Source organism: Chaetomium globosum, genomic scaffold (assembly GCF_000143365.1).
Source record: "Chaetomium globosum CBS 148.51 scaffold_5 genomic scaffold, whole genome shotgun sequence".
In the NCBI taxonomy this organism is placed as follows: domain Eukaryota; kingdom Fungi; phylum Ascomycota; class Sordariomycetes; order Sordariales; family Chaetomiaceae; genus Chaetomium; species Chaetomium globosum.
This window is the reverse complement of record NT_165980.1, coordinates 60,977-84,831: the sequence shown is the minus strand read 5'-3', so window position 1 is coordinate 84,831 and position 23,855 is coordinate 60,977. Positions and strand designations below refer to the sequence as shown.

The 23,855-nt window shown below is 55.8% G+C and overlaps 6 protein-coding genes across 6 annotated transcripts; 5 read left to right on the top strand and 1 right to left on the bottom strand.

Annotated features, from left to right (window-relative positions):
- Positions 1–704: 704 nt before the first annotated feature.
- Positions 705–3,609, bottom strand: CHGG_06843 (uncharacterized protein; the record flags this gene model as incomplete). Its single annotated transcript, XM_001224498.1, has 3 exons — positions 705–2,138; positions 2,640–2,958; positions 3,011–3,609. The coding sequence occupies 3 exons, from the start codon at positions 3,607–3,609 to the stop codon at positions 705–707; spliced, it is 2,352 nt and encodes a 783-aa protein (XP_001224499.1).
- An 851-nt stretch (positions 3,610–4,460) lies between these two features.
- On the top strand, positions 4,461–5,954 carry CHGG_06842 (uncharacterized protein; the record flags this gene model as incomplete). The annotated part of the gene is made up of 1 exon (XM_001224497.1): positions 4,461–5,954. One exon carries the CDS (start codon positions 4,461–4,463, stop codon positions 5,952–5,954), a length of 1,494 nt encoding a protein of 497 aa, XP_001224498.1.
- A 1,222-nt stretch (positions 5,955–7,176) lies between these two features.
- On the top strand, positions 7,177–8,511 carry CHGG_06841 (uncharacterized protein; the record flags this gene model as incomplete). Its single annotated transcript, XM_001224496.1, has 3 exons — positions 7,177–7,865; positions 7,948–8,018; positions 8,399–8,511. 3 exons carry the CDS (start codon positions 7,177–7,179, stop codon positions 8,509–8,511), a joined length of 873 nt encoding a protein of 290 aa, XP_001224497.1.
- A 1,345-nt stretch (positions 8,512–9,856) lies between these two features.
- CHGG_06840 (uncharacterized protein) lies at positions 9,857–10,420 on the top strand (the record flags this gene model as incomplete). The annotated part of the gene is made up of 1 exon (XM_001224495.1): positions 9,857–10,420. One exon carries the CDS (start codon positions 9,857–9,859, stop codon positions 10,418–10,420), a length of 564 nt encoding a protein of 187 aa, XP_001224496.1.
- A 784-nt stretch (positions 10,421–11,204) lies between these two features.
- CHGG_06839 (uncharacterized protein) lies at positions 11,205–12,803 on the top strand (the record flags this gene model as incomplete). Its single annotated transcript, XM_001224494.1, has 2 exons — positions 11,205–11,284; positions 11,363–12,803. 2 exons carry the CDS (start codon positions 11,205–11,207, stop codon positions 12,801–12,803), a joined length of 1,521 nt encoding a protein of 506 aa, XP_001224495.1.
- Positions 12,804–18,540: 5,737 nt separating this feature from the next.
- On the top strand, positions 18,541–20,050 carry CHGG_06838 (uncharacterized protein; the record flags this gene model as incomplete). The annotated part of the gene is made up of 3 exons (XM_001224493.1): positions 18,541–18,597; positions 18,777–18,884; positions 18,974–20,050. 3 exons carry the CDS (start codon positions 18,541–18,543, stop codon positions 20,048–20,050), a joined length of 1,242 nt encoding a protein of 413 aa, XP_001224494.1.
- Between the last annotated feature and the right edge of the window lie 3,805 nt (positions 20,051–23,855).

Sequence of the window (23,855 nt, the reverse complement as noted above, 5' to 3'; positions counted from 1 at the left end):
GCGCCAAGATTGTAACTCAGAACTTAGACGAAACGGGGCTACTCAAAAATTACGACGCAGTGCTGGTGGCCTGTTTCAGCGTCCATCCACTGGTTGGTATGTTGGCCGATAAGGACGGCGAATTCGGCAAGCTCGCGGTGACGGGTATTTTTGAGGCTAGCATCTTGACATGCTTGTCGTTGCTGAGGCCCGGGAAGAAATGGGGTATCGTGACGACGGGCAAATTCTGGGAGCAACACTTAACCGAAGGACTGGATAACTTTTTGGGGATTCAGTCTAATGTCTCCAATGCCAATTTTGCTGGGGTTGAAACAACAGGTCTTAACGCGGGCGACTTTCACGGGGGTGTTGATCCCGAAGTTGTGCGAGAAAAGTTAATGGAGGCTACCACGAGGCTCCTCAAAAAGGGTGATGTTGAGTGTGTCGTCATGGGCTGCGCGGGCATGGCCGGATTGGAGGAAATCATTCGATCTGTGGCCGTTGACGAATATGGCCAAGAGAAAGCCAACGAACTGTTGGTCATTGACGGTGTGAGAGGAGGCATCGGGTTATTAGAGCAAATGGTTCGCAGCAAGCGCGCGTTTCGGAAACCATGATGAGGGTCCATTCAAGAGGCAAGAAACACATGTACAAATATTGCAAACCCACCCCACTGGTCCCAATCAGACACCTTACGTTCCATCGTTATCAGTCGGTGCGTCTTGTCAGCCCCAGACTTCATCGCATCCCTCTCCCCTGGTCTCAGGCACGTTTCTCCCGATAAATGCCGTCCACAAAAGGGCAAAGCCTGCGAAGATGAAGTAAACCCATCCAGCACCACCCAAAGCGTCGTTCAAGGCTTGGTTAACAATTGGGAACAAGTACGCGACGAGGAAGGTCGCAATGTAGTTTGCCCCCAGCGCCCAAGACTGAGTGGCGCCAACAGCTTCTGGGCCGACCAGTTCCGAGGCCATGATGAAAGGCACGGGGCCAAGGCCAATCGCGAAGAAGGCAACGAAGAGGAGAACGGCGACCGCCGACATAATCTTCAAACCAAACCTAATAGAGAGGGCGAGTGCCAACGAGCTCGAGCCTTGGCCGATGACGGATATCAGGAGACAAGTCTTGCGGCCGAGTCGGTCCGGGAGCGGTGACGCGGCCATGGTCGTGCCCAGATTGATGACCGAGATCATGATGGTCAGCAACGCCGAGCTGATCGGGAGAAGATCGTTGAGTAGCGATACGGAGTACATGATGATAGAGTTGATGCCACACAGCTGCTGGGCGAACATAATACCAACCACAGCAATGATGGCCGGGCGATACAACGGGTCACGTACGACTTGGACAAACCCCAGGTGGGCCTTCGGTGACTTGGAGCCGGGGGATGACGGCGGTTGTAACCCGGTGCCAGCCTCGGCCGACTCCATGTCCTCCGCAGCAAGCAACCGCTCGCGCTCGCCGGGCGGCCTCCCGTCACCGGCACCCCAGGCCTCCACTTCCTCATCGATATTGCTGTGCTTACCCCGAATTCGCTGCAGAGCGCGGCGGGCATGGCCGATCTCGCCCTTCACATTCGCCGTCCAGGACGGACTTTCCGGAACAATCAGCAGGCCGACGGCCTGGGAACCCGCAATGATAACACCAGCGCCGAAAATCCACCGCCAGGCACTGTCGTGGCTCATGAAGTACCCCAAGGTCTGGGTAAACAGGATACCAACGTTGATGCTGATTTGGGTGAAGGCGCCAAAAAAGCCACGCTTCGTAGGCGGGGCCACCTCGCTGATGTACAACGGTACGATGACTGTGCTGGCGCCAGCACCGATTCCTGTCAAAAACCGGGCGATTATCATGACCGGAACCGACGCGGCGAACGTCTCGATGGCAGACCCAAAAAGGTAGAACACGGCCGTCGCCTGCATCGAGAGCCAGCGGCCACGGCGCGATGTGAAAGGGCCAGCAGCCAGCGCCCCGACCAGCCCACCAACTGTGAATACGGCCGAGATGGCGGCGAACGACGCTGCGGTCATGGGGATACAGTCGGCAGCAGTGGTTGAGCTCGTGCTGGAACCGAAAAACATCAGCTTCTCCGTGAACGACGGCGCCGTAACGGACTTCGTCTGGCAAGTGATGACATCTTGGGGCGCGTTCAATTCGGCCTACCGGTGTTGGAAGCACAACGTTAGCGAAGCCGCCCAAAATTCACATAGAAGACGGAGGTTGTGGTTTGGCATCCGCCTCTCACCAAATGGTAGCCAAACTGGAGTGGGCCAAGGGTGGCCACCGCCACGAGCAACACCAGGTACGGCGTGACATCCCCAAGCGCCGAAGTCATCGCAAACAAAGATTTGATTGTTGAGCTAAGTAAGTCGCTAATTGACAGGCATGGTGGAATATGGATTAGATTGATGAGCTGGGCTTAGCATGAAGGTTGAGTTGCACAGGCAAGCAAGCAGTCTGAAGTCGGAAGCGTTCCAGACCACCCGGGCAGATTGGCGGGGAGCTGAACTGCAGGGTATCAGCTGTTGGTTGGTTGCGAATAACCAACCACACTAAGCTCGGTTATGCATCTAAGCGTTCGCTTTCCCAGTTCATGCCTCAAACAAAGCATCACCCTAAAAGGTGTCTTGCTTGTAACCCCCCGCAAGTGCCTTTTTGACCGCCGCTGCAAGTGAATCGAGTCCCTCGAGGTGCGACGCAACCACGTCGTTATCATTCTGGGCATACAAAGTGCCTCCCTCACCCCAGATCCGCCGCAGCGTGACAAGTGTCGCGCGGGGATTCTTCTCCTCCCACAACTTGGCCTCGAACTTTCTGATCTCATTAAGCGGTGTCAAGGTCGTCCCCCATTCGCCGCCGCTTTGTCGCTTATACTCGGCCAAGACCTCCTTGGGCGTGACGACGAAACTCTGAACTTTGAGCGCCTTGCCGAAAGACGCATCGGGTGATTTCAGGGTCGCGGCCACGAACTTGCCAACACTACCAACCATGTCAGCGTGCATGTTATCAGCGTTTGTTTAAGACGACTCACTCTGGCATTGTGCAAAATCCAACCTTGCCGTTGCCATCCTCGATCAAGTACGCGTGCTTCTTGGCAGGGACGAATCCGCCGGCGAACTCGAGACCAGGGGCGGCGTCCACCCACATGTCGAAGTAAGGGCCAGTCACCACGTATGTGACCTTGACCCGCTTCAGGTTCTCGCGGATGTACTTGCGCACCTGCAGCTTGAGCTGATGAGGGGGCTCATTTGGACTCTTCTCATTGTGCTCGATGTCGGTGCCAAACTCGGATGGGAGAAACCATTGGACCGTCTCCGAGGCTTCGGCGAGCCTAAGGAGGTTGATCTGGTGTTGAAGACCGCCCCTGCCTACCGCTGAGATGACGGTGTCGATGCCATCGTACGCAGCCTTAACATCGTCCTCGGACGTGAGGTCGCCAACGATGATTTTGAGACCCTCCGACTTCCACTTCTCCAACTGCTGAGCCTTCTCTTTCGCGCTGTTAGTCGATGTAAAAAGGGTCAATTGCTGGAAGGAGAGCTTGGTGCGGAGGAGGGCTGTCGTGATGTAGCGCCCGATGGTTCCCGTGCCGCCGAAAATGAGGATCTTGGATGCTGTAAAAGACGACATGGTTACTCAATTTCGGCGTAAACGTTCAAGCACGGATTGTGATGTGTTGGTGACTATCTCCCTGGGCCCCGTCCCGACTTGGTGTTCTTCAAAAGTCAGTGGATGGTGCCTCAAAAGATGTGAATTTTATTTCTAGGTTTCAAGAGATTTTGAAGAAGTTGCGGTGGTTCACTGGATGCCTCAATTCCCAACTTTCGCAACCCATCGCGCCATGCTGCCCCTCATCGAGACCCCGCCTTGTTTGTAATTCAAGGGCGCGCATATCACCGGCTTCCATCCATTCCGGCAAGGGGTGATCCACTAGGCTGACTATCTCGCGGGTGTACCTCACTGATCAAGCCGTTTCCCCGTGGAACTGGCACCTTATCCGGAGGTGTCTCGGGAGATACTTTGTCCTGGGAGCTCGCCTATTGTTTTTTTAGAGCATGTTTCGTTGGAATCTGTGAACGACTTTGTGAGGTGCAAGGTATTGCTCAACCGAGCGGTTTCATTCCTTGGACTGGGAACTTTTTCAACACATAGCATATGGTTTCCCCATACGATGCTTGACCGTAAACCGTGAGTTATTGGGACTGGGGCTAGGTATTGCGAAGAAACCGAAAGTTGTCTCGGACGTTTATAGAGGCTCTCGTTCAATTGTTGACTTGAGTGTTTGGTTCGGTCCTCACACATTGAGAGTGGGTATCAACCCCACCACGCTCTTGCGGTTTCGCGTAGCTCATTGGCCAATGTTCGTTCATCGCGGCAGGCATCCCAGACAATTTTTTTGCGACCAGCGCTGGAAGAAACTCGAGGGCTGCAAACTGATCACCCGACGATTCTTCTAATCGAGGCAACACTCGCCGCCCATCATGTCTGCAACTGCTGGCGGAAGCTCTCAAGATACGATAGCCACCAGCAGTCAAAAACCCGACAAAAAGCATAAACGGTCAAAGTCTGACCACAAGAAGAAGCGGGCGCGGGAGGAAGAAGATGCTACGGTAGTGGAAGAAATCCCGAGGAAGTCGAAGAAGAGCAGGAGCGCAGATGCAGAAGACCGACTAGCCCAGCCCGAACACATCGAGGCCTCTGCCGACGAGGCCGTCAAGAAGAAGAAGAAGAAGCAAAGAGCTCCTGAAGAGGTCGAGAATGGGCAAGATGGGATAATAGCAGCCGACGAGCCGAAGAAGGAGCGCAAGAAGTCAAAGAAGCGCGCAAAGGATGTCGAACAGGCAGGAGCAGAACCTATGGATGTCGACCTGCCCGAAACGGCTCCGCCGGAGGAGGCTGGCGGGGCAGAAAGGAAACGCAAGGATAAGAAGAAGTCTAAAAAACAAGAGCTGGACAGGGACGACGAGATGAGGGATGAGCTGCCTGAAGCGGATGCCGGACCTCAAGAAAAAAAGAAGCGGAAGAACAAAACCACACAAGAGATGCAGTCCACCCAAGAGTCGGTCGCTGAGGTGTCATCGGACTCTGAGTTCCCCTTTTTCACCCAGACCATTTCGCTTTACGTCCCGTTCTTCCCCATCGGTTTCGACAAGCCTCTAACAAACGTCGCCGCGCAACATCTCGACCCGCTCTTGAACCATTACTCTCCTCTACTCCGCGGCGTCCTCCTCAGTTACTCGAATCTCAACCTTTCCGACAGGCCAGCCAAAGCCAGCATCACACACCCGCCAACAGACGAAACGCCCGCCCTGCTGCACTCGATTGACGAGTATGCTGTCGGCTTCGGCTGGTTAACATTTGACGCCCAACTGTTCGTCCCTTCCCGAGGCAAATGGATGGAAGGCGTTGTACAACTCCAGAGCGAGGGCCACATTGGTGTAGTGTGCTGGGGCAAGTTCAACGCCAGCATCGAGGCGAAGCGTTTGCCCGAAAGCTGGAAATGGATCGACTTAGCCAAGGGTGGCGCACGGCCGAACGCCTTTGCGGCATCTGAGGAGAATGAGGGCGAGCAGGGGGGCCAAGAAGCCGAGGATGTTCTCGACGGCGAGGAGCTACAAGTCGTGGAGCAGATCCACACCACGGGTTACTGGGTCAACGGGGAGGGCAAGAAATTGAGCGGAAAATTGCGGTTCCGCATCAAAAACTTTGACGTCGGCCTGGCTGGCGACTACGGTTACCTCAGCATTGAGGGCACTTGCCTCGACGACGATGCCGAGCGGGCTCTTGCGGCTAAGGAACGTGACATGGAAAAGGCGCGGCGCGCGAAGCAGAACCCCGGCGGCCTCTTGCGACCTTTGTCAAGACGGGTGCCCGAGTTCAGCATGACCAAGTTTGGGCGGGAGGATCAGGAAGAGGACGACGGGCAACGGGCTGTCCTGTACAAGGGTAGCCGCCCCGGCACGCCCGATGACTAGGTGTGGTCTGGCCTGACACGCCAATTGTCCTCCCCGCCTTCTTCTGCGCGCAGCTTGGCGCGGAGCCCCGGGTTTTGTTGATTTGCTTGAGGCGTTTAGATGGATCGGAGTTTGGGTGACGCATGAAAGGCCAGGAGCGAGTCGGCCGAGCGGTGTGGAAGATCGCCAGTTGGCGCGCTGATAGGGAACCAAGGCGGCTGCCCAAGGTCTGGGTACCGTAACTGGACACCTCCTGCTTGGAGTGAAAATAATGTGGCTGTTTTCACCGCTGTTCATGCTTTCTACGTAATGGGAAAATACAGTTTGCCGATCCATTGTAAGCGCTCTAGTATGCGCTACAGGGGGACTGCAAACAACCATGTAGATGTGTCCACGAGCTTGCCTCTACCGCGCAGTAGACTGCCTGATCCTGTCTCGCCGGCGAGCCGCCTGCTCGAACGGCCTACCACTGCGGCCACTCTCAGCCAACTTCAATCACACCATCTTGCTGCGTCCAACCCGTCTATCACACAGATGGCTTTCGGTGCCGACCTGCAAATCTCATCGCTCATCCCGTGCATGCCGTTTTCCTCCGGCCGCTAACCAACATTAATTCCAAGCCCGACGACTACGGGTGCTTTATAAGGCATCAAGTACTGTCAATCATACAACTAATGCTGGTGTAGAGCGGCCGTGGCCAAAAGGCCGACCATCTGGCCTCGGTCAACCACAAAGATCCCGATCTGTTTGCTGGGTCAGCTGAGCGATCGCGATAATGATCAGTGATCCGAAATGCGAGTAGGTTATGCAAACTCTTCCCCAAACCTCCAGAGTGGCGTGAATGTTGCCTTCGCCCTCAGCCTAGGTTGCCTCGAGTTCATGCTTAAGCCTCCTGGCCGAGAGTCTGGCCGGCGCCCGGTCTGTCGGCCGGCCCAACCCCAACATCCCCCAGGTCCGCCACCGGCAGGCCACCTGCCCAGGCCGTGGTAGGGCCAGGTACTACACAATAGGTTTTGCTTCCAAGTAGTGGAAATTTTCTTCGGTGTGGCATAGCAGTTCGCAGAGATAAATACGCTTGTCCTCTGAGGGTTTAGTTACCCTTCCTCTCTTCACCCTGCAGCAACAGCCTGTTACTCGGCTTTCGCTAGACAATTTACACACACAAACTGCTCTGTTTTCCTCCTCACACATCAGCATCAAGCTCTCCAAGAACTCGTCTTCACAAACACTCCACAAGACCGCAATGGAGATTGTTCGCGCAATGCTGGAGTGCATGGCCCGCCGACGGGGAAAGCAGCAAGGGTACACGGAGCTCGTCTATGATGACAAGATGGCGGAGCTGTACTCGGACAACGAGCCGTACCACCAGCACGACGCTATGAGCTACTACGGCGGCGATGCCACTCCGGACCCCATCACCGACTACGAGTACGACGAGAAGGCCGGCTACCAGGTCCAAGACACGCGCGGCGTCGAGGACGTGGCGCGCGAGGTGGCGGAGCTGCTGTGGCGGGCCGAGTGGAACGACGACGCCCTCCAGACCGATATCTCCGACGTTGTGGGCGACCGGCGTTGGAACCGCAAGATGGTCGAAGCCTGCCTCGACGACGTCATCGAGTACGTCGAGCAGGGCCGCTTCGAGATGGGCAATGCCATGTGCGCGGCGCTGGACCGGGCCACCGACATCGCCGACGAGGAGTTCGCCTTCCCTCGGCGCCACCCACAGTCGCTTGACGGTTTCATCGCTATCGTCTCGGTCGGCATCCTCGCCGAGCTGCAAGGGGCGTGGGTGCTCGAGCTGCTCGGGTTCGGCGAGGTGCGGGGGAAGGAGGAGCCCAACGACACGGGGGAGGTCGCCATGCTCACGTCGGATAAGATCGTCTTTTCACCTAGGCCCCGGTCCAACTCGTTTGCCGCTTGGTGGATGAGAGAGTATAACGCGTACATCCCGTGTGACTCGGTTTACACGTATCTGAAGAGGATGGACATGATTGAGCTTGCTCTATGAATCAAGGCCCAAGGCCATCAACAGCAACCGCTTTTCTTCGGCTCGATTCATGGTTCTTTGGGAGTTGGAGCGGATTGGTGAGTCAAGGTAAACAGCAGAGCCGCTACAGGCAACCAGATTGTCACACATGCTTGGGCGGAGGGTCTGCTGGGTGGCGATCGGATATTCGCGCCGGGAGGGTGCTGTGAGAGAAGTGGATGGCTGTACGATAAGCGCGGAGATAGTCAATGACAACAAACGGAGCAACAGAACAAATTCAATACTTGACGTGATCATTTGCCTCATGTGCCCACACAGCATGTTGTGCAACCATGCGAGGGAGGATTCGTTCCGGGCTGTCGGGCAGGCCTGGGGTGCGTGACGGGGTATTCGCAACGTTGGCTGGCTGGATCGCAACTCATGACGCCGAGTGGATGGATTCGTTTGTGTTTTTTTTTCTTCTGCTTCTCGATGACAGCCTTGATGTTCGACCGTCATCATCCACCCGATGCCAAGCGGTGTGCTGGCGGGGACTGGCAACTCGATCCCGATCCCCCGATGCTTCAGCCGTTCAGCACGTCCAACCCCTGAATACGTCACAACCACGGGTTGGTAACATTGGTCGAGACATTTAGCCCTCTTCCGAAGAGAGCAAACATTGTTCCGGAATAACTAGCCAGCAGACAAAATGCAAAGTTCTCGTGGGAATTGAGCGGATGCAGTCGGAATTGGCCAGACAAGGTCATAAGATCAGTCCACCAACACCTATTTCAGGAGGAGGGGCGCACCACGCTGGAACGTGTCAGGCTTGAATTGCTGAGCTCCACCCGCTTATGGTCTGGCCCAGCCCATACCTTGGCGAGTGTGTCCACACCGTTGTATTCTCGCTCTTGTGCGTCTCGGCCGGGCGGCCATTGGAGGCGCCCTCGGCACCTCACCATCGTCTGCACTCCCCAACTAGTGCCAATGCGGTTGCAGGGAAGCTTGCCATGAGAATTCCAGGGCACAATCCCGGTTCGTGCCTATGGAAATAACGGAGGGGCTAGGACCCACCACGAATTACCGGCGGCAATGGCTGTCTTTGTCGCTTCAAAGGTACCTCATCTTATCAGCCCCCTTCCAGCTGAAATGATGATACCCAACGCCAATATTGTGCAAGCTGGGGGTTCTTGCTGGCTTGATATGGATAGCTTCGTGCCCGAACTGTCCCAAAACTCGGTTGCGTTCCTGTTGAAGAATCCCGAACACACAATCAGCAAACGGCAGGATCCCAATGTCGATTCGGTCTCCGGCGTACCGTGATCAACCACCATACAGCGGCTCGGGCTCAGTTCCCGGCTGCTGTCCCCACCACTGGCAGCTTCTTTGCGTACCAGCAATGCCAAAGAGAGTTCGAGTGACGACAATCTGACGATCACAAACCTTTCGGAGCGCCATTGACCGTGGAATAAAGAGCCGCAACGTTTAGTCGAGACGTTGGCCCAATTATTCAGAAACAAACTTCCCCACAGCCCTTCGACTCAGCCTCTCCCAGTCTCGCAGTATCCCACGTTTGATATCCTTGTCTCTCGATCGATACTCCCGCCCCTCAACACGCGGTTTTGGGGGCAACATATGAGCAAACACCGCTCGACAACCAAGAACGCACCCCTGTGCTGCCAACTTCAACTCCCCATCTCTTTGGCAGTCTCACGCAATTTCCCGAGCCCACACCCGGACAGCCGCATCAGGTCCTGTCTACCTCGCCTTCTCACCTATCCAACCCACCCAGTCCCGGTAAAGGTCACCGTTTGCGAGTAACCACAACCATCATCATCACCTCGAACCCCCGCTTTCCAATGATTCGACTGTCCGCCCTCTTGAGCCCGAAGCAGCACACACTTGGAAGCCTCTACCACAGTCTACGACCGGGAACATGAACCTCCGCACCGTGAACATGGCGAACCCAATTTCAATAGACACACTCCTCGAACCGCCGACGTCGTCAGTGCGCCCCTACCCACACCACTGCACCGACCTCGCGCTTCAAAAATACCTCCTCCTACACGAGCAGCACGAATCGCTGCGCCAGCACATCGACGAGCTGCGGCCGACGACCACGCGCCAAAACTCGTTGTACACGCCCGTCTCGCCGAGCCCGGCCAGCTCCCCGACGCGCCGCTCCCTCTCGCCCGACATGCCGCGGCGCCAACCACCCCAACACAGCTTCTCGCTGCCCGCGCGCAAGGCCTCCTACCCCAGCAGCCACCACGACTCAGAGCATCATCATCGCTACCACAACCTCGAAGACGGGTCGTCGCCGCTGGCCGAGGTGGCGGTGGAGGAGGCCAAGCTGTGCGGGGTCACCGAGGGCATGAAGCGGGCGCTGACGGAGCTGCTCAACTGCGAGGCGGTGCGCGGCGACATGGCATTCCGCACGTGGGTCCAGTGCCGGCTCATGGACACGGAGCGGGAGCTCCGGAGCGGCAGGCGGCGCCGGAGCGCCCCAACATATCCGTGATGGGGTCGTCATGGGATCGTCGCCGGTGTCGGGCCGAACCAAAATGGCTCATCCAATCCCAAAGGGATAGGATGGTGAGGTCATCCCCGGCTGCGAATGGCCAGTGGACACCGTGACCAACCTCCCTGGGTACCTTACCTACGCTTTGTTCTTTTTTTTTTGTCGGTGGGCCTCTTTTGGGTCGGGTCGGGCCATGGAAGACAGGAAGAAGATCCTGGATTTTCGCATCCTATTTTCGCTTCTCTTGGATGGCATATTACAGGTATTTGTAATTAGCCCTTGAAAACTCATCGCATAGTTTGGGTTGGAGTTTGGGTTTCTGTTCTGTCTCTGCTGGCTTTTTTCAGGAAAGAAGCGCGAGATGGGCTCGCGACGGACATTTTTGGTTTCCAGGCTTAAAGGATTGGGGCTAGCAAGCAAGCACAGCCGAAGCATGAACATTCAGGCGTGGGTCGGTTATGATTTCGATCAACGATAATTCCAATGGGTCTTGAGTTTTTTTTTCTCTTTTTTTTTCTCATGTGCTGTTGATGGAGTCCTGCTGCCAGGACATGCATGCATGTGTTGTGCGCGCAATTGAAACCTGTTGAGGCAACAACTGGCCGAAGTTGGCATCTTGGCGAGACTTAGAGCTCAACCCTAACCCGGAGCGATGTGGGCTGTTTGATTCTCGCGGCAGGCAACCTGCGCGATCGTGACATCCATCGCGATCCTCTCGTCTTCGCCGCTCCCTAATCGCGACGCTGTATTATGCAACAACATTGACACTTAGCGAGGCCCCAGCATGTCCGTTCTTCTCGAAACCAGCGCGGGCGACATCGTAATCGACCTACTGGTCGACTACGCGCCCAAGATGTGCGAAAAGTAAGACGGAAGCAGCTTCATCCCACTTCATTCCATGACCGCGTTGGGACTATTCCGCTAACCAATTCCTTGTTACAGTTTCCTAAAGCTCTGCAAAGTCAAATACTACAACTTCTCCCCGATCCATTCCGTCCAGAAGTCCTTCTCCTTCCAGACTGGCGACCCTCTGGGTCCTATGGCCCCCCAATCCGACGGAGGCACCTCGATATGGGGCTTGCTCTCCGATAATGCGGCCGACCGAACATTCACTGCACTTTTCCATCCGAAGCTGAAACATCTCGAGCGAGGCACCGTCAGCATGGCGACAGCACCACACCCGTCCGACGCGGATCAACGTCTGGCTGGCTCTCAGTTCATTGTCACGTTGGGTGACAACACAGATTATCTAAACGGAAAAGCGGCCATATTCGGGAAAGTGGTGGAAGGTTTCGACGTGCTTGAGAAGATCAACGACGCCATCATTGACGAGCGCGGGCATCCACTTGTCGACATACGCATCAAACACACTGTGGTTCTCGACGACCCTTACCCTGATCCTCCGGGATTGCGAGAACCCTCCAGCTCGCCAGCCCCAACAAAGGCACAGCTCGCCACGGTGCGCATCGGCGAGGATGAGGAACTACTGGACGAAGAGGCCAACGAGGAAGCAGCCGCCGCGGCCGAAAAGAGGAGGAAGGAACGGGAAGCTGCCGCCCAGGCGCTGACCCTAGAGATGATGGGCGACCTGCCGTTCGCTGAGGTCAAGCCCCCAGAAAACGTCCTCTTTGTCTGCAAGCTGAACCCCGTCACGACGGATGACGACCTGGAATTGATCTTCAGTCGCTTCGGCAAGATTCTAAGCTGCGAGGTGATTCGGGACCAGAAAACGGGGGACAGCTTGCAATACGCCTTCATCGAGTTCGAGGACCAGAAGAGCTGCGAGGATGCCTATTCCAAGATGGACTCAGTCCTGATCGACGACCGCCGAATCCACGTCGACTTTAGTCAAAGTGTGAGTCGCCTAAGCGACGTTTGGCGCAACGAGACGAACACAAAACGGAAGAGCGCCGCCCGAAGAGGCGGTGGTGGTTGGGGAGGTGTCAAAGAGTTGGAGAAGCGCCGGCAGTACCGCAACCAAGACCTTGAGCCTGAAGACGACAGGGGTTATCGAATGGTGCACGGGATGGAAGACATCCGCGGCCGCCATGGAAAAGACGAGGATATTCCGAGAAACGGCCCGAGAAACCAGATCTCTGGTCGAAGAGAAGGAACCAACCAGCGGCCAGAGCGCTCGCCGGAACGATATGGCCATGGATATAGGCCTGGGCCTGTTGACAGGAAACGTGATGTGGAACGGCGCAGCCGCAGTCCCAGGAGGGATCGCTACAGGGATAGCGGGCATGACCGGCCGGCACCCGCTGGGCGACGCAGGGACGACAGGGAATGGTCCCGCCGAGATCGACGAGACTCCGATCGTGATCAAGGCAGCTGGAAGGAGAGGGATAGGTACCGCGGACGCGACGATTACGGGGGCAGATGAGCGACTCACTGCTGCATTCTGTTTGCATAATGCAATGATACGTCGCGCGTTTTCTCGTCAAGGTCTGGGTCTGGGTCGTGCAAACGGCAACCCTTGTCGTCCATGGGTATGACCTGATATGCACCGTACCCTCTTGGTTAGTTTCCCTCGTTATCCCAGGTTACCGTTTGATCTGACCAAGTCAGACGTCAAAATCTTATCAGCGCTTCGTTGCTTGGCTTGTGTGTGGGTGAGGACGACTGGGTCCTCGTCCTTTGACGCGTGACCAGTGTCGCTCGCAGCGCCCTCAACGGCACGTTTTCCGAGCCCTTGCCTACCAGGCGCTAGTGGTGGCTGCATGGCGATCAGCAAGGCCACCACGGCGAGGAGGCTCTTAGTCCAGGTCTTGCTGTGAACGGCATCTTCCGGGACAGCTACACCCGAATGCAGTCGCCTGTGACAAACGCAATATCTTACCCTGTTTGCCGCTGCATTTTAACACGGTATACGAGTTCAATCAATCTACATACGTGGCGGGCTGAAGCCGTGTGTGGGTAAGGCGCGTTGCTTTTTGGCCCCCTCGAACTCGGGCCGTCACGGTTGGATGATGATCTCCACGTTGTATTACTGAGCAGGCGATATCCCGATACCTCATACTTCTCATACCACATGGGACACGTGTTTCAAACGGATTCTCACGGTCGTAGCCTATGGCACTCGGGTTCGGGCCGCATCGCTCTGTCATGGTGGCTGTCAACTTGGACCGACCCTCCTGCGTCAGCACCCAATCGGCATCCACATGCAAGCCCTCAGGGGTCAGAGGTCAACCTCTGGAGCCTCCTCTTTAACAACTTATTGCCCTGTCTCCGGCCGTGTTCCCTCACATCTCGCCTGCAGGATATATTAAACCCCCGGGCTGATACGCGCTTCAGCAATCTGGTCTGGACAAAGGTTTGGACGTTTGGCTTCCTCATGGCCCAAGGTGGTGGTATCGGCAACTCTCCCGCACGTCCGGCAATGAGTGCTGCCCTAGGGGCGTCGGAGTGGCTGCTCTGAATGCTAGAAAGATCCACGGCGGGCCGTCTGCTTGCGCCCACACTAAGTGGCAGTGGCGGTCCCAAGACGACAAGGGGTGCCGGAGTACGCTACCGCCGGTTACCGCTGCATCATATGCTGTCCATGCCTGCTTGTACTCCCAGGTACCCTCTCACCCTGCAGATGACACTCTTTGTTCAACTCTGCGGACCCCTCGCCAGTATCTCAAAGGCGCGACATATCGGTTTAGCGTCGTGGAATCGACTCAAGTTAGTCGTTCTAGAAGCCTCGAAGTTTGCAACCCGAGTCTACGTGACCTATTTCTCGGCCATACTGAAGAGTCGGTGGTTGTCGACTGACCATTTGTGATCGATACCTACCACGGTCAAAGCCTGTCTGCACGTATCTACTTTCTCGGCCCGGGGCCGCGGAGGGGTCCCGCGGAGGGGTCCCTGCGAGGTGTACCCCAGCCCCGATTCCGGCCCTTGCGCATGTACCACGAGGCTGGGTCCTCAAACACGTCCTTTCCCACTTGGTTTCGCGTAAAGAGAAGCCGTGCGTAAAGTGTCCGCCCACCTGCCTCTCGTGGAGGTCTCGTGTCACCATGATATCCAGCTGATGGGCCTAGCCCACCCTCTGTGCGCGAGATGCCGACTCTCGTTGTTCACCTTGTCAAAAGGTCAGGATCTGCCGCCGTTTGAGAAAGTACATCGCGTGTTGGTGGGCCTACCCGCCATCCATAGGAGTCGTGCTGGTTGGAAAACATGGCAGCCAGGGCTCAACAATCAACATGCGGGTACATGTGGGCAACGGTAAAACATTGTCCGTTACCCCTGGGCACAGCGCGAGCGCGGCAGCATTCTAATTGGATCGAAGCCAATTCTAGTGCCCCCCTTGGCCGCGACAGAGACATTTGGGCGTTCCGTCGGAACGCTGCAGGTTCAGTGGCAACAGACGAGACTTGACAGCATGTCTCGTCATGGGATAACCCTGCGAGTATCCGATGGTGGAGTCGTCCGCAAATCCTCCGCGTCTTCTCACTCAGCGGAGTACCATGTTTGTGCGCAGGTGCGGTGTCTCGACTCAGCCTGAGGCTTCCGCGGCCGTTGCCATGTGCTCTTACACAGTATTGCCGCCACCACCTGTCCGTCATCATGGCGGCTCGGTCCCCTTTTTTGATGCGCGCAACGGGCTGGCCGGGCGGTGGTTCGCCACTCAAACTCAAAGGGGCAAGTGGCCTGTGGCACGTCGGCTTCAACGCACCCACGTCATGAGTGTTGCCGGTTGACATGGTATTGGCGGCTCCGAAGAAGCTGCAGCCTCGCCCTGCCGGCCAGCATTACCGCCACAATCAGCACAAATCAGCGGCTAGCAGTCATGAAGACCATCTCGTTTTAGTTTAGCTCTGGCCTTGCGGACAGGATATGTTGACTCAGGTGAGGTGAAACCAGGCCGGTTACCCGTTGCGCAGACTCCAACTTTTGACACGGTCGGCCCCCCTGGCGCGCGCTGCGCCCTTGACTTTCACGGGACCGAGAGGGCGCCAGCATTCGTTCGGGCAGAGAGCCTGGCACCGGTCCGAAATCAAGGCTCCGGAAGACCAAGGTTACACGGCAATAAACTGGAAGCTTGTGACACTCACCTAACGCAATATATCCGCAGCGTACGAAAAGGTTGACTCTGAACACGACCACGAGGATGATCCGCAACCTGCAGGAGTATGTACATACAGAAGTCGAATGCAGCTAGTATCATGCAATAAAAACTCCCCGTTTGCAACACCCGGAGTGCGGGCCACGCCCCCATCCTTTGCCAAATCGGATGACTTCCCCCCACGGGGAGGCGGGAATGGAGCAGTGCAGCAAAAGATCGCTCGGATTGCATTCTGGAACGATGGGATCGGATTGCTCGCATGAAGAGCCGACAAGGGCCTGAGCTGTCCCTGAATACGCCCAGCGGGGCCACAATGTGCTAGGCTCCTTGTATGACTGGATCAAGTTGCTGGTGCTTTCAAGCTTCTCTGTTTCTCGGGGCTAATGGCTGAAACGCGAGCCCCCGATTCGCCCGCCCCCATGAGTTGTCGAGTATACAATCATGTACATCCATGGATACACCACAGCCCGGCGCTGTACCCGATCGATCCCCTTTCCCTGGGATCCGGTGGCGCCTGCACTATTCTCTGCACCCGGCTCGTGTGCTTTTTTCGGAGGCACCGTCCGGTCATAAGCTTGCGAATTCCCGTTGGCCAGATTTTGCATGAAATCCTAGCGCCAGACAGCAAACTGCCGGCGCCAAAGATGATATGTGACCAACCGCCCCCTACTACATACTGATTCTTATTGCGTTTGATATAACCCTGAGAAGTCGGCTGCGTCAGCCGCTGGGCCAGGCGAGGGAGGCAACGCGTTTCGTACCGTACAGTACATATTATCCCTACATATAGCGTATCAGTGCCTGCTTCCCTAAACCCAGAGGTACCCTGAATCAAACGATACCAAATCATCCTGTTGTTGGCCCTGGCTTCCGTCTTCGGCCGCGCAAAACAATCGGTCCGCGTGCGAGAGTACCAGACCGAATTTCCTTTTTGGCCGAGCGGCACTGTTTTTGTTGGGAGACAACTAATTCTGTTCTATTCTGCGGGTCTCGCCCACCGGCAGCTTTGTAGGGGCATGAAGGCCCGTGGGACGTGCCTTGTTGCCGCTGTCACACGTTCGCCCAATATCTCGTGGCACAGTCCATCGTCTGGCTGAACCGATGTGGTCCAGATGCGCTGTCCGTTGGCCAAAGTCAGGGCCCTCAGGGTGTGCTGATCTTACTAAGTCAAGAAAGTGATGTGAACGAATAACTTAGGTAGATAGTTCTCTGTAACATGATGTTTACATATCACTTGTGATGAAGTCAGTTAGGTACCCCATGTCCTTACTTTTGTGAAATGCCCCTCCTGTCTCCTCTTCAACCGCGACCATGCCTCTCAACTTAAACGGGGATGTCAAGCTTTCAACCCGGTTCCTCTAACCACCAAGTGATGACATGAGGATAACTCCCGGCAAGCCCCGATTGGTAGGATTACAAGATGTCCAAAGATTGATAATGTGAGGCAAATGATAGCACCCACAACTTCGCAAATATCTTAACTACTGTAACCATTCTAGGCGGAAACGGAGTATCCGCTTCAAGCTTTCCATTCAACTTTGTCTGTGCTTCTTACATAAATGTATTTTAGTAATATCATACCTTGCTGGTTCATTAGTAGCAAAATCTTGAGGGCCAATGATGATGATACACTAAGGATGGGGGCGAGGGAGGTGTGTCTATATGCAAATATCCGCATATGCCACAAATAAGCCCAGACCTTGGGGTGAGTGTGCATGGGATGGATCCCTCTGCTGCAATGGCGTGTAACTACCCAAGTACTTTTGATGGAATGGAAACGGAGGCGGATCGTGGATGGAGCAACTGAGGTAGTACAGCAGCTGCTTCGGTCGCTATGGACACCACATTGGCAAAAGAAAGTTGGGAGATCCATGGTGCCCAGGGGCAAACGGCCAGTCTCCACTGGTAAATGCCAACAAGAAGTTGATGCGGGAGTAGTAACACGACCCCTTATATCACCAGAACACTTGCATCCTAACGTGCTTCTTCCTTATCTCTGCTTCCCCAATTCTCAGATTCTGATGTTTCTCCCTAGCTTGACGTTGGGGACTTCGTCGATAAGACAGCTCAACTCATCATTTGACGTGGATCGTCGCGACTCGCCAGCCGCCACATTTGAGGTTTGCGCTGTTGAATTCACTCCTGGGTTCACTTCTTGATTGGACTCCTGTTTTTTGTCTTTAACCTTCCGCATCTTGGGAAGCGACTATCAACATCAACAGCCTTGCACCAGCCTTGCACCAGTTAGAACAATCAACCACAGATCCCAAGCGATAGCATTCTGAAAAAGCCCCCACTGGCACATCGACAGAAGGAGGACGCCACGGGCCAACTCTTGCCCAGGTTTGCCCCTGTTTGTACGGCTCAGGTATGTCTCATACATTTTCGTTCTGATGGCGTCAACGAGTGCGCCATCTTGCCCCGAAGGCCATGGTACCGCATCTTCTCGGCCGGGTAGTGCAAGACCAGGAGAGGGGCGAGTGTGCGGGGGCACAAGGCGCCGGGGAGGTGCTAGAGGTGCCAGATCCCGCCAGCTCTGTTGTATATGTCGCTCATGTGCTCAATCAGGTCTGCTGGTGTCAGCTCCGAACGCGGGTACACCTTGCAAACACTCTCAACCAGACCCTCTCACGACCCAATCGAAGTTGTTTCCCTCGAACCTTGGGTTTTCACAAGCTGGGGTCGCGATCACTTGTGTTTAGCTTGCTCCACAGGCTTTGGGTATCCGGTGCTCCTCCCATCCCTCCCGTCTGTCTGCCGCAGGCGCCGGGTCGCCACTCCGACACTTTCAGCTTCGATTCTCGTTGCGGCCGATTCAGAACCCAAGAGCCAGGCTCAAATTAAATCGAGTTGGGGGATACTACCAGCAGCGGACAGCAGACACATCACACTCCGAAAATAGAGAGAAGGAAGACAAAAGGACACACTCGTCGACAGTTGCGCAATGGTGTCCCAGGCTTGTTACAGCACCCACGACGGGAGACGATATAGCCGTCAGTACCCGCTGTATTTCTCCTCACCCACGGAGCGGCGGTTCCCATTGTCCTCGCACGACACACGGGCAATCAATATGGTGGACCAGTTGGATTCTGAGTCGGCACCTCAGAGGAAACGCATTGCTGTGGCAGTAAGTCCATGTCCCCACCTCCTTCCTCACTCCCTTCCCCTGCATATGTTCCCTCATATTCTTATCCATGCCGCCGTTTCTGCCTCCTTTGCTTTTTCACACCTGGCTTTATCCCCTATTGGGACTGGTCGACGCCCTGGCTTGGAACATCGCAGCTGACCTGGTTGTTTTATGCCTAGTGCGGTCGCTGCCGCAAACGAAAGATCCGATGCAGTGGTGATCCGGGCCACGGCCATCCATGCACTAACTGCAAGAACGCGGGAGTGGAATCATGTCAATTCCTAAGGGTACGTCCTCAACTCTTTCAGTTCTTCAACGTGCTCTTCCTTCCAGCACGGGCATGTTTATGTCCTGTTTCTGACTCGGTCTTTGGTAGGTGTCATCTCGAGAAGCGCCCCTGCGCCATGAGAACGGGGAATTTGTTTACAGCGTCGGAGATGCTCGGGCCTACGCCAGCCGAACCCCCGTAACCCATGGGCTCCCATACCCCCACGACTTGCCAGGACTAAACTCGGGCGATGGGTTGGGTTCGTACCGTGGCCCTGGGTCAGGGTACCCATATACACCGGCAACCAAAGCCTATTATCCCGCCATGCACGCATATGGTGCTCCCTATCCCGAGGACTTCGAGTTCGGACTTGGAGTGGCATCTCCGCCAGTGATGCACCCGGAATCTGTTGGTATGATGCCTGGCCATTGGAGCTCTGGGGGGCCGCGGGCCAAAGCACCTGTGTTCGGCAGCATGCCGTACATGGAATCGGAAGGGACCTATGGTGGTTACGGCGGCTCGGGTTTGCTTCACCGGCCATCGCACTCGGCGGCCTCGGACTCTCCCAACTTTTCCTTTTCAGGCGTCGCGGCGTCACTACCGCTATCCAGCACGCCAGGCCCGGACCGATTACTGCCTAACCCTACCGGACGATCTTCTACTCTGCCCTATCCGGGGCCCATCAAGCCACCACCGACTTCCAGTCTCGCGGCGAGCACCCTCGCCGACGTAGCAACGGCTGCCAGCTATGCGGGCGGTTTCGAGACGAACGGCCTCTCGTTTTCCTCGGCCACTAGCAGCAGCCTCTCCAGTCACCCATCGTCCTCGTCTCGCTCCAACTCGGACAGCTACTCCGGACCTGAGAGCCTTTTTAACGAGCAGGAACGCGGCATTCAGAGCCAGGGTTCAGCGTTCGACATGGGTGGTTACACGGCCTCCCCTCACCGCAATTCCGGGGTTGGTGGTTCGGGGAATGGCCACGGTTATGTCCCCGGCGAGAGCTCCCATGAGGCCGCGGCCCATCACCACGCCTCTTCACAGCGCCACATGCCCTCGAATTACATGAGCGATTCCCCCTCGAGCCCCATCGCCCACCGCCATGGCCAGGCTCTGGCGTCGGGGAGCAGCGCTAGCCATGCTGCGCACGCAGATGACCGGCATGTTGCTGTGGCTAACCGTCATTGACATTGGTTGGCGATATGCAACGTCCCGGGCCCGAAGGTCGACGGCCATGACGCCAGAAGCTCCGGGTTGGCTGATCCCCTGAATTGAACGGACGTTACACAATTCGAGCCCTGCGCATCCTCGACCTGCATCCCCGAGTCAACAAGCGAACCCAGGATGCATGTCATCGGTCCCGGTCTGGCGACATGTTTCTCGCTGCGTTGGGGCCTGAGCTAGCGTTAAGCCACCGCCGATCCCATGCATGGTTGAGGTCACACAGCGGGATAAGAAGCACCTGCCAACGCCCAACACGAGTTTCCGACGCGCAATGGCTATCGAACCAGCCCGTTTGGCGGAACAGTTGCCGGACTGTGTGGTGTGGGAGGCAGCACAGGGCAGGCAGACAGTTCCATGCTGTTGAGACACCGCTTGACCAACGGACCCAGCCAACCGCTTTTTGTTGTTTTCAATCTTTGCCAACCATAGACGTTCCCTTTTTCGTGTGGCTCAAATCGGCGGGGTTTTACTAGTGTGCATGCACGTTTGCGATCGAAACATTGCGGCGTTTTCGGTTCTCGGTGCCTTGGGTTTACACTCTTTACTTAATCCATCCCCATAAACGACGCCGTGTTCTAGGTAACTTGGAACTTCCGAGCCTCGACAGTCGGCGGTATCTCACTTTGTAGGTTCGAAAGGAAGGGTGACGGGCGAAACCGGCCGTTTGACTGGCAATGTCAGCTTCCCACGCCATACGTTGATCATATGTTCCCTTCAACACGATGCGGTGTTCTCACCTGCTGCTGACCCCGGCCTCGTGTTCGTGTTCAAGTCTGAGTGGGTTGCATTTTTTGTAGTGTGTTTTGCTGCCATGGTGGCTCTTTCATGATTTTGGATCCGGGGCAAGGGTGCTTTGCAAGGAACAAGCGCAGTAGAAAAGTTTGGGGATGGTTACAGGCCTTTTTCTTTTTAAGTTGTCTTTTTTTTTTTTTTTTTTTTTTTTTTTTTTTTTTTTGGATCACGGCGTGTGCCTAAGTGGAAAGAAAAGATGGTGTTTCTGATAGTATCACAGCAATCATGGTCTCCTCTGACAGCCCAGATTTGGGAAGAGTTCCCCTCCGCGGCCTGTAGCCCCACAATTCTGCCGGACAAATTCACACCGCCTGCTTTTTCTGCCCATGTTGTCTGGGCCACTTGGTCGAGCACTCCATCCTTTTCCACAACTTAGACATCAGACATCCACTTCGTTGCTCTCAGTTGCTCAGCGCGTGCCCCACAACAGCCCACCAACAATTTCGGCCTCATTCTTTTTTGACGATTCCTTTTCGACTTCTACAGAGCCAATCAACATTCCTGATACAAATTAGTCTCCTAGACGTCGTCATGGCGGCCCCGGAGGCTCCCACGCTGATACCGCCCAGCAGCGGCCTGTAGACGACTAACGACACCTCTCAGGGGGGTCCCGACCTGTCCGATCAGCCCTACAATACCCTGGAAGCTCTGCTAAATGCCCTCAACGCTTGGGGCCGCACGAGGAGTTTCCGATCCTGAATTTAAAAGACTCCTTCAGTGGTGAAGAGTAAGGGCCGGCTTAGAGGTAGTGGTCCTTTTGGAGGACTGGTCACCACGGCGTCTGGGGCACCGCCGTCAACTGCGCCGGCGGCCCTGCAGAATTCGACACCGCCGGTCCCTGGATCCCGAGATAACCCGCAGCCAACAAAGCCATCAGTTCGACGCAACCGGTCTGAATAGGAGGAGGCCGGCGTGACCGAGGTTGAGGAGGCGGCGGCAGCGATGGCCGTCCGGCCGGCCAAGCGGAAGGCGTCTGCGTCCAAGATGGCGCTGACAGCCAATTCGTCGAGTACACCGGCCGGGATGGCCGGCCACGCGTCGCAGGCCACGCAGGCCACGCAGGATTACATCATTGTCAAGCAGCATTAGGCATCAGGACCGGATAGAGGTGGATTCAGCAACACCATGATTTTCACGGGTATGATATATTAGACTAGGAATGGCTTCACTGCGAATTGAGCTGATTTGCTAAGCATTCGAGCGGCTCCGTTGTGGTTGTATGCTGTCCATGGTGTGCCATGGAAATTTAGGCGGTGTGCAAAGAGTGGGGCTACAGGCCGCGGAGGGAAAACCTACAGGCCGCGGAGGGGAACTCTTTGGGAAAGGAGCTTGACGTGGGATGGCGTCGTAACCCAACTGCTGAAGCAGTGATTATTACCAGGACATGGTACATTATTGGATGTTGGAATGGAGGCTACGACGTCGGTCCGTGTAAACTGGGGCGATGGCGATGAACCGTCAAACGGAGCTTGGATGGAGTCTGGCGAAGTTGCACACAAGAACCCGGAACTTCCACGTCGAGATGAATGCTTGGCTTGGCACCGCACTCCAACTGTGGCACTGAAAAAGCGATGAACCTCCAACCCGTGACTTTTCCCTGTCATCGATAAACAACCGTCATAAGGCCTGGCTTCGCCATCTTCCCCATGGGTACCCAAATAAACCCCCAAGTCTCCCGCTTTTGCTGGCAGAACTTGCAGGTGGACCCAAGCCCAGTCTTCCCAGACACCGAGCTGCTTCGAGAGGAGGAGGTGCAGGAAACCATCTACAAGCGGGTATTTAGCAGCGAGGTTCCCTTTCGTCCGCCGCGGCGATACCAGGTCAAAATCTTGAAAGAGTTGATGGGCCAAGGTCGAATCTTCGATTGAAGACTGGGACCAGCATGTGGGTGCTGCACTGCTGACCTGCGACGGTCGTCCGTTCCAGGAACTGAGCCCATTCGTTGACAGTGACACCAGAGGAATCTCTGACAACCTCACCTTCGCGCTGTCGCAGCTGCTTTCACAACCCCTACCGTCCGAGACGGACGCCGCCCGGCAAAGAGATCATGTGACATACCACCTCTCCCTTCTTCAGGTCCCGCCAGCTGAGGTCGACCCTCCACACATCCATCTTCTTGAGTCCCGTTCACTCATCTCGGCTTCTGGTACCACTGGGTTACGTACATGGGAAGCAGCCCTGCATCTTGGCCAATACCTCTGCGCCGACCCGTCCTCCGTCAAGAACAGGCGTGTTCTTGAGTTGGGGACTGGAACAGGCTACCTCGCGGTGTTGTGTGCCAAGTACCTGGGGTCCGACCATGTTATCGCATCCGACGGATCAGACGAGGTTGTCAACCACTTGAGCGAGAGCTTCTTCCTTAACGGGCTGAGCGGGTCATATAAGATCAAACCCATGCAGTTGGGATGGGGACACGCGCTGGCAGGCACAGAAGTGGGCGGAGGAGGGGTGGACACGGTCTTGGGCGCTGACATCACCTACGATGTAAGTGTGATTCCGGCACTAGTTGCAACTCTGGAGGATTTGGCAGGGCTTTTTCCGGCCTTGTCTGTCCTGATAGCCGCGACGGAACGAAACAGGACGACCTTTGAGCGCTTCTTGGAAGTCTGCGGGAAACGGGGTTTCACCGTTGCCCACGAGTCGTATCCAATTCTGCCGAGGAGCGAGCAAAACGGTCCATTTTACAGCGACGCAACTCCCATACACATATGCAAATTGAGAAAATGACAGCAGATTATGGTTGACTAAACATGGGTTCGCGTCGTGAATGATATTGTCGAGGAACTCGACGAAACTTATGAGCCGATTCCCTCATGAGATTGGCAGACGACTGGCGGCTTGGAGGAGGTGGAGCATTTCCCCAGCACGGACCCACTTACCACTACCGCCTGACAATTTAGGCCAAAGCTCGAATTAGGGCTCGCGCACAATTCATCCAACCGGACCGGAATTTTTTGAGCTCCACCCTGGCGCAGCG